This window comes from Haliotis rufescens, unplaced genomic scaffold (assembly GCF_023055435.1).
Source record: "Haliotis rufescens isolate VD_foot unplaced genomic scaffold, xgHalRufe1.0.p SCAF_48, whole genome shotgun sequence".
Classification (NCBI taxonomy): domain Eukaryota; kingdom Metazoa; phylum Mollusca; class Gastropoda; order Lepetellida; family Haliotidae; genus Haliotis; species Haliotis rufescens.
In genome coordinates, this window is record NW_025964201.1 from 588326 (window position 1) to 601818 (window position 13493).

The 13493-nt window shown below is 40.1% G+C and overlaps 1 protein-coding gene across 1 annotated transcript in view; it reads left to right on the forward strand.

Annotated features, from left to right (window-relative positions):
• Nucleotides 1-12462, forward strand: part of LOC125372770 — an 82900-nt gene extending 70438 nt beyond the window's left edge. Inside the window, exons 2-7 of the mRNA XM_048383399.1 lie at nt 8740-9165; nt 10104-10445; nt 10541-10576; nt 11418-11462; nt 12019-12109; nt 12238-12462. Of these exons, the coding sequence (XP_048239356.1) occupies nt 8740-9165; nt 10104-10445; nt 10541-10576; nt 11418-11462; nt 12019-12109; nt 12238-12457 (1160 nt within the window). The 3' untranslated portion in view covers nt 12458-12462. The remainder of the gene's footprint in view (nt 1-8739; nt 9166-10103; nt 10446-10540; nt 10577-11417; nt 11463-12018; nt 12110-12237) is intronic.
• Nucleotides 12463-13493: the final 1031 nt, after the last annotated feature.

Below are 13493 nucleotides of genomic sequence, written 5' to 3' on the forward strand. Positions count from 1 at the left end.
TATATCAATAGGCAGTTGTCATGCAAAACCAGTCTTGAACCTCTGTAATAGCAAGCTGTCGAGCCTGGATGTTGTTTCTGATTCCACATAATCTGAATAATTCATTCCATTCATTATCGTTATCCTTAATACAATTGTTATCTGACAAGCCAGTCGCAGTGAACCTTCAAATCATATATAACAGCGGGGTTTCACTGTTATAGAATGGTGATTTAAAGCTCGTATAGTCAGCAAGAGTCTAGTGGTGGGCTGTAAAATACTTGTCACATACGAACATGTGATGATGCCTCCATTATGAGAGTCTTTGTGAGAGTGACCGCCTCCGTGGTGTAGTGGTAGAGCATCCGACCAGAGAGCGGAAGGTCCGGGGTTCGATCCCAGGCAGCGTCATACCAAAAGACGTTAAAAGATGGTACTTGTTCTTACCTTGTCTGGCGCTCGGCATTAAGGGGCTAAAACAAGGACTGGTCGGCTCTGAGTCAGTATACTGTGTCTGGGTGGGGTATTCATGTTAGACTTCGGCATCGTATCTCAGTGGGCTAGCACGCTAAGCGGCATCAGTCCGGACTAGTAAAAGCAGCCACACACACGCACACACATGTGCATGCACGTCGTTATATAAATGCAATTATCTTGGACGCGACGCGACGCGACCTCACCTCACCTTTCTGAGAGTGTTTGTAAAAGTGGGTTGGAACCATGACAAGGTGTTTCATGGATGACAACCTCTTTGTTAAGTCTTTGAAAGGCATTTAGAAGGGATACACACAAGGAAGAGAATGTATGGATGTCAACTTCTATATTATGAGAATCACTGCGTTTCGGAGTATATACTTACTCCTTCATCAGATGAATGATTCACCTAATGAAGGAGTAAGCATGTACTCTGAAACGTTGTGTTCCTCATAATAAGGAAGTTGACATCCATAAATTCTCTTAGCCTCCTTGTTATACATAACTTACACCGGCACAACTCCATGTTAGTGGACTGTGACTTACACTGAGAACATAACACTATCCAAACTGTCGGTAGCGGTGCATCAGCACGCCACTGGCCAATACTAAACCTGAAGTATTTTACGTGTAAGGCAATACAGCGGTATATGAACTTTAACATTTTCTGAATCTCTGTTGCTATATCTCCCTGCTTCCTTCGGTTGGCCAGTACTAAACCTGAAGTATTTTACATGTAAGGCAATACAGCGGTATATGAACTTTAACATTTTCTGAATCTCTGTTGCTATATCTCCCTGCTTCCTTCGGTTGGCCAGTACTAAACCTGAAGTATTTTACATGTAAGGCAATATAGCGGTATATGAACTTTAACATTTTCTGAATCTCTGTTGCTATATCTCCCTGTCGGTGACAAACTGTAGGCAAGGTGGAGATGCCGATATCTGGACCTATGTTACGATATATGAGGACTTATATAGACAACACACCATGCCATCTTATTGAACTGCAACTCTATTACAATTATAGTTTTTTAGTCTTCAGCACACCCATGACACGTGTACCACCCACATACATAGGTGAGTGAGTGAGTGAGTGAGTATGGTTTTCCGCCGCTTTTAGCATATTCCAGCAATACCACGGCCGGGAACACCAGATATGGGCTTCACACATTGTACCCATGTGGGGAATCGAACCAGGGTCTTCGACGTGACGAGCGAACGCTATTACCACTAGGCTACCCGACCACCCCCATCTATACAGGTAACAGTCCCAGGTGTCGCTCATCAATGAGATCCTTCACATTCACGGTAAAAGTCAGTGTAGTTTTTAAGGCACGTGTGGCAGCGTTGTATACATGTATATGTCTATTTTCTGTATTTCATATCTTTGTATGCATATATTGTTTTGTAATGAGATGATGTATTAACCTTTTATTGTATTGCATTAAACAAACTTGTATGGCAGCTGTATTCTCTCAGCGCTGCAGCAGAATAATGACTTAATCTCTGCGTGGAGTTTTCTTGTCTTTAACTTCAACTGGCTGTGGGGTAGGGTAGGTAGCTTGGGTCGGTCCTTTGTTTAATTAAGCTAACGCCTCATTGGCACTTGTTTAAAATTTAAACATTTAAACCAGCACACCAGCCACTACATCTTGACAACAACCAACATTTGCATTGTGAAACATTTTCACCTCTTGAGATCAGTTAGTAATGTTTTTATACGTATTGTTCTAATGTACTTGTATCTATTCGTGTGGTCAGTTGTAGTGTTACAAAGTCTTAATACTTATTTAGATAAGTCATTACATATAGTGATATAATTGCAGCCATTTATTTGTTTTAACTAGGTCAGGGAGTTCCGAGAGAATTCGAATATTGTATATCTTCACCTTTCCTAAATGTTTCATTTGAGAATGAGTGAGCTAGAGCGTATGTATTTATTGTGTATATGTTTACTTATAGCTATGTTATTTATGTATAATGTAAAGCGTTGATAGGGGGCACGGGTGGCCCAGTCGTCTAAGGCGCCGCGATTCACTGAGCAGAGTTGCGTCCCTTGGGCAGCCAGAAACCTGTGATTGTGGGTTCAAATTCCGGTTCGCCTCAATTACGTTTCTAGGTTTGTCAGCACCATACCCGTGGTCGTGGGTTTCACCGAAGTGGTAAACGTCTGAGACCTGCATCACTTCGGGCTTTCCTCCCACATTAAGCTGACACGCCGTGGTGTAACTGGAATACTGTTAAAAGCGGCGTTAAACCCAACTCACTCACACACTCACTAAAGCGTTCATGTGTATGTTTTGTGTAACACATAAAGCGTGTTTGCTAAGATTACCAGTTTTACCTAAGTGAGTATATTTGTCTTTGTATTTGTATTTAGATGCAGGCATCATTGTCGTGTCAGTTTGTGTTGGGTGAACTCAGTTTGCGCCCCGGGTTCACCTTCAGAGTATGCTTGTAGTTTCTTGTGTAGTAATGTTAACATTAGTTGTATTTAGCATATCATCACATGTATAGGGATAGAAATGCATATGCAGTTATTGTGACTTATAACACATTCTTCAGTGTATTTGGGGCGGTCGGGTCGCCTAGTGGTGAAAGCGTTAAAGTGGTTAAGTGGTTAAAGACCCGGGTTCGATTCCCGACATAGGTATAATGTGTGATGTCCATTTCATGTGTCCCCCGCCGTGATATTGCTGGAATATTGCTACAAGCGGCGTTACACAATATTCACTCACTCACTTCAAAGTATTTTCTATCTATTTCTATGATGTCATCGGTTTAACAATGTGACTGAATATAATACAATATGATTGCATATTTATGTCTGTGTATATTTATATATAAATATATATTTTTAAGTGTATATTTATTATTTTAGGTATATGTTTCAGGGCGTTTGTTCAGACCGTCAATAAATCCTCTTCACATACAACAACCCGTGTTATTTGTGAACAGCCCCGGTTACACATGTATATATACATAACAGAAATGTAACTCTCTTAGTATTTACTTCTATCAAAGTATTTCCTCGACTCTCAATGTCAAACTGAAACTGCTTCATAATTTTTCTGCGTGGCTGAGTGATCTGAGTATTATCTTCGGTTTTCGGATTTAAAGAGCTTTTTATTCTCCTACATTATGATTAATCATGCACCATATTAGAAATAGCACGTATCTAAATAACTTGACTAAAATATATGAAACCACTTTAAACTTGTCCGTTTACAACATAACATTGATGTGCGCATATCAGGCGACTCGAACTTGGCCATCAAGTCATGAATATTAAAAAATATCTCGTTACATGACCCAGCAATAAAAACTGAATCCTTACCATGTCTTTATAATTATGTGCATTTCAATCAAGTATTAAACTTGACATAAACGGCACAGTGTGAGAGACACAGATGGAAGGCTACTTAGTGAGTGAGTGAGTGAGTGAGTGAGTGAGTGAGTGAGTGAGTTTTTACACCGCTTTTAGCAATATTCCAGCAATAGCACAGCTGGGAACACCAGAAAAGTGAATCTCTATCACTGTACCCACTTCCGTTGTTTCATATTCTGTGACACCCCAGATACACTAGAAACCACCTTGTTTCTGGTGATTTCATCAATGTCTCCTTGCTTGAAACGATGGTTTTCCCATACAACGAGTGACTGAGTGAATGTTGTTTTACACCACGCAGTATGCAGTATGCCAGATTTATCGTCATGTTCGTCTTTGCATGGCAACCAGTGGTTGACAGCATGAGTAAGGATCAATGCCGTCGGGGTACGATGACACAAACCAGGATGGCCACACTTGTTACCGCGACTCCATACTCACTCACTCACTCACTGAAATGCAAAGGCAACAGGTCATCTTGTGCTGGACGTAGCATTTGACACGCAACACGGCGGGATAAGCTGTTTTCTCATTCTCACTGCTATGACTTATAATAATAATAATAATAATGATGATGATGATGATGATGATGATGATGATGATAGAAGAATTAGAAGAACAATAACAAACAAACATGTGCATACCGTATCCACGCCCTAAAGCATGCTCAAAGCGCTACATTATCACCACGGTTAGAGGGTCAGTGTGCACGCGAATTTCATTCTCAGCTTCCTGGGGAGTATACAACCCAAGCTTCCTAATGACGCCCTAGAACGTAAACAATAAATGTATTATCTCATCCTACCGGGTACCCATTCACTGCTGGTTGAACAGATTCACATTGCGAACAAAGTCTGTTACCTAAGGAGAAACCGTATGTGACACATGTGCTTCAGGGTGGGGTAGGAGTCAAACTTGAATAACAGTGCCATCCATCCAACCACTCTCCGCGACCAATGTTACTTAATGTCGCCTGGGTTTTGGCTTGTGCACTGTACAAGGTACACATGTCACTCCCGTCTGTATTTCTAGCGAATGTTTACAAACGACTTGGCGATATGTACGTGTTAACGTGTCTCTTCATTACATCGGAACCAGCTTTCATGTGAGGATCACTCATCGTCCCTGATTTCCTGCCTAGCCCATCTCGGAAGCTTGACCACTGTCGCCAATATATATTATTATCACTGACTTTTGCTATCACCACTGTATTTTTGTATTTGGTACTGACCACAGCGAGTATTTATTGCCATTGAATATTGTACTACAACTCTATTGTTTACGGCCATTGTAATTGCTGTGCAGTAATTTGTATTGATTTGTAAACTTAATTACTTTTGTAATACATTTGTTGATTGTATACTTCTTGTTGGTTGTTGATTGGTTTCACAAACAGTTCTTGTACGTACAGATTTCGGGGTTAACACATTGCTACATCATATGTAAGAATGGGTATATTTTGTATAATCAATGTGTACCTAACAATGCAGACTCAAGGATATTTACTTACATACTTACTACATTGAAGATGAGTTTCACATCTGTTGGTCTGTCCAAAATACGACCATCTAAGACTAAATATATTGAACTACATTTTTATATACATCCAACTCAACAAAACTTTATATCGATCATGTCAACAACTGATAAAGATACTCTAAAAAACTATCAATGTTCATTTATCATGCTATGTTAATTAAATTACGACCTGTTAAACATATCAGCACCCACTCTCGAAAACAGAATTGTACTACTGGCCTGAGCGCTTCGGTATGAAATATAACTTATCCTTATCCCTCTCCTGTAAGAAAGAGTGCGTTAGTTAGGTTTTACCCAATGTTCAAGCAATACCCGACGGGACACTAAAAAGAGGGCTTCACATCTTCCCCATTTAGGTAATCAATCCTAGATCTCGCCGGCGCACCATCAACTACCAGTGGTCACACACGACTGTTAATGGACACAATCTTACAATGTTATCAGCAGAGGCTGTTCAAAAGATAGTTAATTAAAGTGAAATAGTTATTGCTGTTCAAAAGATAGTTAATTAAAGTGAAAGAGATATTAGTTGTTCTGTAGTGTTATAGAAATACAAGGTGTAAAGGTTATTGATGCAAAAACATGAAGAGAAATAAAATAATTGTGAAAAAAACACATTTCTGTAGACAAACCAATTTTCAAACAGGCAAACTATCACAGGTCACAGGAAATAAGTCACGTGACTCGTTCACCCAAGAGTCAATATGAGGAAATGTTTTGAAGCCACAGCACGCTGTGCAACCATGGGCGACGTGAGGGTGTCTGGAACAATACTGGTATTAATGGTATCCTATTGCTCTGGTAAGTAGATTAATGCGCACAAATAACAATTTGTCCTGTTCATCACATTACGTATTGTTTGATAATGATAGTGGATAGTGTGTCCGTCGCTAAAGTTCCTCCTTCCCACCTAATGCTTGACTCAAATGCAATTTACTGATAAACGTAATTTAGTCGTTGTTAAGCAGGCGACCATTTGTCAAACATGGATAACCCTAATCATGAATTTGAAAACTATTTTTCCATGACATTTTTTAATCTTGCAATCTGACCTGTCCTGGACTCCAGGGATGTAGAACTGGGAGATAAACCTCGTGTTTTCAATGTAGAGGATTCACACGTAGATTAGATATGTTCAGCGTGTGGTTTCGAATTAAACAAAAGAAAATCGAATCAAAGTGTAAAATCTGTAATGATAGCACAGGTGGTTTCCATTCTAATATGGCAGAATTAGGAGTGTTCAGGTATCGGATGATATTTTCTGCAGGTTGCAATGGCGAATTTGGGATTACTGAAGATCGGTTATAATCAAAATCTATATTCGCTTCATGTACCCAAACCTAAACCTTCCCCATAATACTTGAACCACTTCATTGAGACGCAAAAACATCTAGGCCGATTTCCTGTTAGCATTATTCAATTTAATTCACTTCAATTCAGTGGTATTTTTTATGAAAGGCCATTGGCCCATATACAAGTGAGTTACATAGACATACAGTTACTTTACCAAATGTTGTAGTATACGGACTATCAAGACAACAACAACTGACGTAACACAAAAGCATGGTGAATGCATAAAGATACTTGTAGTTGATCCCTATACCTTTTGCTTGACAGCAGACATCCATTCAAAGTTATTAGTAGATATAATTGAAAATGACCAGGCGGGAAGATATTTCATTCTTATTTTGTTATTTACAGGGCAAATAAACATAACATGAAATTCGTCTTCAGCACCAAGGTTACAGACGGGGCAAATTCTTAGTGACTTTCCAATATCTAAATATCTTCCTCTATTCTCTTTTTAATCACTCAGACCCAACCTAAGGCGTATAAATGTATTGCGGTGGTGTTTGCATCTTAAATTTGAAAGATACGACTCTGGTTCAAGGAGAGACTTAATATTACGATATGTGTCGTATCTCGACCTCCTGAAAGTGTAGAATGCCAATACTGTCGGAACATATCAACATATCAATATATATAGTGGGAACCTCCCACATTCACCATAAACCATATTACTGGGAGTTGACATGCCCACATTAAGAAATCTTTTTTGAACCTTTTCGATAGAATATGACTCTCGACAGCCCCATAATTCTTCGCCATATAATAAGATCAGATGTATTTGACAATCAAACAGGTTAAAGAAAATGTGAGGTCTAACAACGCCAAGTTTATACAGTTTAATGTACTTGTGACTAATATTCACGCCGCTTTCAGCAATATCCCAGCAATATCACGGCGGGGGACACCATATTTCAATGAAACAATCCATGCCACTGGTAATTACATTGTGATCCGGTTTTGAGGTCAACTGTATTTGTTATGAACCTGTAGTGTTTTGAATATGCTCACTCTATATCGCTGTATGGCTCTGATATGGTGAGTCAAATATTTCACTCAGCCGAAAGAATTAACTTATTTCCTAAATTTCTGCCGTCCATCTGTATTTCGCGCTTCTTGAAAAAAAGTATCAAGTTTGACAATTCAAATGTGTTTAGAAACAAGGTTGTATACATAAATGCTTTCTTCAAGTGAACTGGAAGCAACTATATGCTACTTATATCTCTGTGTTGCATATAGGATTAGATTCCACTAAAGGTCTCATATAAAGCGAGGAGCTGTGTTGATGTTTGAGAAAGTACATGGCATGAAAATCTGCGACAATGGCAAATAATGTCGGACTTTATTGTATAAATGCGTTTCAAATATTAAATCTGCTTATACCGTGTTTTATGCAGCATTTATAATTTGAAATAGGTCCTCTTGGACCCTTTTCAAATATTTCAGTTTTTCGAGTTTTCAGTTTGCTCTCAATGGTCGAACAGACTATGTTTAAATGTTGTCAAATATTTGGTGTACATCGTCAAAGCCTTGAGACTGTATGTTAGCCCTTTGGTTTTACATTGTACGTTTTGACCACCTTGAATAGGTAATCTGGAACCTCTCTTTTTCCTTCTGTTTCATTTCCCGCCGGATGCCATCTGGGAAACCTGCGTGACTCTCTTATTGCCAATGCGGCATTTCCTGTCAATCTTATATGCAGAGTGGGTGAGTTAATTTCTGGGGGAGTGTCTTGTCAGGGATAGAATATATCATATGCCACTGCTTCAAGGTATACAGTTTTGTCCTCTGAAAGGTACCTAATACTTGTTTAGGTGAGCCGTATTTGTCATAAACTTTCTTTATTTCTGCACATTGAAAACTGCGTGACTCTTTTCTTGGCAATGCGACGTTGAATATATACTCACTCTTCACACTGACGTTGTCCTGAACTTCCCTGTTCCTGAATTCAAAATACAAATCAATAATCTTTGTGAAATAAGCTCATGCACTTTTTCTGTTATACTTCAGGTTCCATCATTTGTGACAAAGTGGATGTGGCAGAAATAGAAGGGGATGTTAATAGCGTTTGTTACAATCAGGGGAGTGAAGAGATCAAGTGTCCCAGAAATGAATCAGTGTTGGTCAAACACTTCTTGCAAAGAGCTCATGTAAGTAGGGACGGTGACGACAGGAATGCAGACTACAGATCCTGTGTAGAAAAATTCAATGATGAATATTATGACGTTGGGGAATGTTTGTTAATGACGTCGGAAGTGCATCAGAAGAGGGCTTATCAGGCCGCGATCACGGAGGTTCTGGAGGAGTGTAGTCAGAAGAGGTACTGTATCCTGGAGAGTGACACGAGTTCCTCTATCCATGGTCTGAAGGACCTCCCAGTAGGAGAGAGAAAGAAACGCCCGTCACATCTCGTTGTATTGCATCAGTGTGTTAAAGGTAACTTACAGCCTGCCATTTACAGGGACATATAGTGAAGATTTTTAACTTTAAGCGAGACTATGTTCCACGTTTGTTTTAGTTTGTGCCATGTTACCACTGAAACAACGTCTTTGTACACTAGTTTTCAAGATGATGCTCATTACATAGATTGGCTCACATACTACAATAGTGGAATCTGAATGTCACGAAGCAAACGTACAGAAACTGCCAGCTGACCAGACTATTCTAACCATTCAAGTCTTTATGTTGCTCTCTGTTTGATTCCTTTCTGTAATCGCGTTGTACTCTTTATAACGAGTTGACCAAAATATCTGACACTCCGAAGTAAAGTGGTTTGTTTGTCGTTTAATGCAGCAATTAACAATATTCCAGCTGTACGGTCGGCCCAATATTAACTCGCCTCGCTCGACAAAGGTTGCTGGGGATCTATTCTAAGCCGGAATCTCCACGTAGCAAGTGTTCAAGGAACATGCTGTACACGGGGATTTGTCACCGGCACCTGGAAACCCATCTGCAGTTGTCTTACCATTTATCACAATGTATAATATAATATTTAAGCGTTGTATATTGAAGGAGTGTATGTATGGATATATATAATAACATATACATAGTTTCAGATGTGCGTACTTATATTCACATATGGAAATACGACCATAATCATTGATTATTTACTTTCCTATTTATCATGTTTAAAGCAAAGCATCATCCCTTGTTAACAAATCAAATTTATGACTCCTCATACAGTGAGTGAGTGAGTGAGTGCGGTTTTATACCGCTTTTAGCAATATTCCAGCAATATCACGGCGGGGTACAGATTGTACCCATATCGGGAATCGAACCCGGGTCTTCAGCGTGACGAGCGAACGCTTTAACCACTAGGATACCCGACCACCCCTCCTCATGAAGAACTTATCCATCATGATATGACTTTTCAGATCAAGTTGCGAGTGTCTTGTTGTGTGACAGCCAGACCGAAACAGGCAAGGAGGTCTACATCAGCAGCGACCGACTGAAGATGTCATCTCTGGAAACAAACACCTGCACCTGTACAGTCAGTGGAGCTGCGAGCCGCGTCACCCTGCTGGACGTCAGACTGGACAACAGCCACGTGACCACACTGTCCATCAGGGACAAGACACGTACAGTGTACACAATCCATGGTGGCGACCAGGCAGTCCACTTCATGAAGGAGATTAACATCAGCCAATCAGAGTGGAGTTTACAGGTGGATGTTATCCGAGACTATCTCCCTGACAAGATATGGATGAGACTGGAAGGTAATAATTTAATAATGCACCTTTAATGACAAAACGTGTAATGTTATCATTAAAATTAAACGTCTTCGTCAATAAATTATCTTCCCTTTCTACAGGACACAACGGCTCTGACGTTACAGTCACATGTAAGGGTATGTCCTTTGCTATTTCTACTTGGAGGGGCGGTGGGGTAGACTAGTGGTTAAACCCGGGTTCGATTCCCGACATGGGTACAATGTGTGAAGCCAATTTCTGTGATATTGCTTAACGGTGGCATAATGCAATACTCACTCACTCACTCACTATTTCTTCTTGTCAATATATGCTCGCTCACTCATTCAGCATAATTATTCACCAAATTAAGCTAACATTATTTGAAAGTTAGATTGACATCAACGAAAAAACGAAACGTTATTAGTATCAACGTACAGTGCTAAGGAAATGAAACATAATCTATCATGTATGTATAAGGTATGGTAACTTACCACGAGCTGATGGGGTGAGAATGCGATTGTTTAATAAAATATATACTCAGTGGTCTGTTCGAGAGACAATTTTATTTATTCCAACTTCACCAAGTTATTCTTCTTCCATATCTGATTAAAACAGGTGAACCGCATCAAGCGAAAGTGATACTGAAAGGAGGCACCTCTTTCTCAACCATAATAAATAGGGAGATTCTAATAATGATATTAGCTGTTGTAAGTTGCAAGCAGCGGAGTTGAGGTTCCTAGACCCTTCAGGCCACGTTGTATTTGGAGAGGAAACAAAATGTGAATCAAAATATATTGTGTATGTATTTCAATGTGTATCGAGCATGGTTCAATGAATACATTCTTCTGACATCTTATTATTGTCTTTTGAATGAGAAAACGTCAATTGGATAGAAAAACATAGTTTAAAACTTGAGTTGGTCAAACTGGACGTCTTTGTTCTACATTGTTATTGCATTGATCTATGTGCCCCCATATCATTTTTAAAAAATTGTTTCAGAATCAGAGACTCATGACACACATGTGGCGCCACGATCTTCGTCAGGTGAAGAGTGTTTGAATTATTAAGAAAAGAGTGTTATTGTATTTATCACTACAGCTGTGGCAGGTGGTTAATATCTACATGTTTTACGAGTACGTCATGAACGCATCTCGGGGGGTGGGGGTGGGGGAGGCTGGGATGGGCACAGATTGATGATTACTCTGAGGCATCGTATCTCGTAATGTCACGTTGTGTCTCGTGGCAGTTCAGTAATCCACTGATGGTCGTTTTAAAAAACATCCTCCTCATTATGACTCCAGGTTAACACTGCAGGCATACTCGATGATTCCAGTAAATGGGATATTTTCTGTGAACTGCATGATGTTGGGGTCTTACGCGCGAAGTTTTGTCTTCATTTGTTGGTTTGTTGTTTAACGCCGAACTCAGCAATATGCTAGCTATATGACAAGCATAGTCGCCTTTTACGGCAAACATGGGTTGCTGAAGACCAATTCTACCCCGGATCTTAACGGGTCTAATCTGTCCCCAGGCACCTCGACGTCAGGATATTCTTTTTTGTTCTGGATAACATATTTCCATTGTTTCCTTTTCATTGCAGGTGAACGTCACACTCAGATTGTGTTTGTGTGCGTTGGCTTTGTCACAGGGTTTGTCTCTGTTGGTTTCATCATGGCTATTTGTGTTAAAAGGTAAATAATACCAACACGGACTTGAACTAGTATTTGTCATTATGTAAACATCTTGTGAGACATATAAACAAAAGCAGAAACACAACAATATTATCCATTCGTTCTGACTGAGCATTATCTTGTTTTAGGAGGTCAGGACACTCGGGCTCCACGTCTAACGAAGGAGGCGATCGCGATAAGGGCGTGGTCTACTACTCTCAACCGGATGAGTCACGTGTCCAGCAGCCAATCGGATCACCAGAAGGAGATGCTGCTGAACCTAACTACCACATGCCGGATGACCCACGTGACCAGGGAGCAGCAGGATGCAATTACTACCTGGTTCCTGTTCACCGACAGAAACGATAAACCAGCCTTGCTGAAATAGTGTCAATGCTTTGTCTTGCTTTGTTTATTGCACTATTAGTAAGGAGACTGTGTTTTTACAAACCATTTTGCATCTTTTACAGTCGATATCGTTGGTGACCACACCTGACATTAACATTGATAGCGTCATCTGATGGAATGTGTAACTCCTCATCCATGTCATTTCTAAGGTTTACTTTTTGATATTGTATGGTGATGTCAAAAGGGGTTTAACGTCGCGTTCAAGATTATGTTTACTTTAATTATAGACGTGAATGCTTTGTTTGTTTGTTGTTAAACGCCGAACTCAGCAATATTCCAGCTGTATGACGTCGGTCTGTAAATAATCGAGTATGGACCGGATAATCAAGTGATAGATATCATGAGCATCGATCCGAGCAAGCTGGACCGATGATATGCATCAACCAAGTCAGCGAGCCTGACCACCCAATCCCGTTAGTCGCCTCATACGACAAGCAAAGTCGCCTTTTACGACAAGCATGGGTTGGTGAAGACCTGATCTTCACGTGCATGCATGTTTGTGGCTACTAGTCCGGGCTTATGCCGGTTTTACAACGCTAACCCACTGAGATACCATGCTGTAGTTTAAAATGGACAACACGGCCTCAGGCGGATTGAACAGACACCGATCCGACCAGTCATGGCTGTATGATGCTGAGCGCCAGGCAAGGTAACAGCAAGTACCATCTTATAACATCTTTTGGTGTGACGGGGCCAGGGGATCGAACCACCGACCTTCCACTCTACGGACCATTGTTTATTATGCATGGTGCTTGTAGACTATGTTATGTTTGGAAAAGGGTTATGGGAAGGGTTTTGTCGTTTTGAGTTATTATAAACACCTTCTGATGGCATTGAACAGTGCATAAACATCGAGGTCTGAATTTTAGACAAAGGATTTAGGCTCGAAAAATAGAAAATTGGAGCTGCTCTACCATATTTTATTACAGGAACCCTTGATGTAAGCACAGTTACTTCAAGGACAGTTTACAGGACATGATTATTCACTGATAAATTG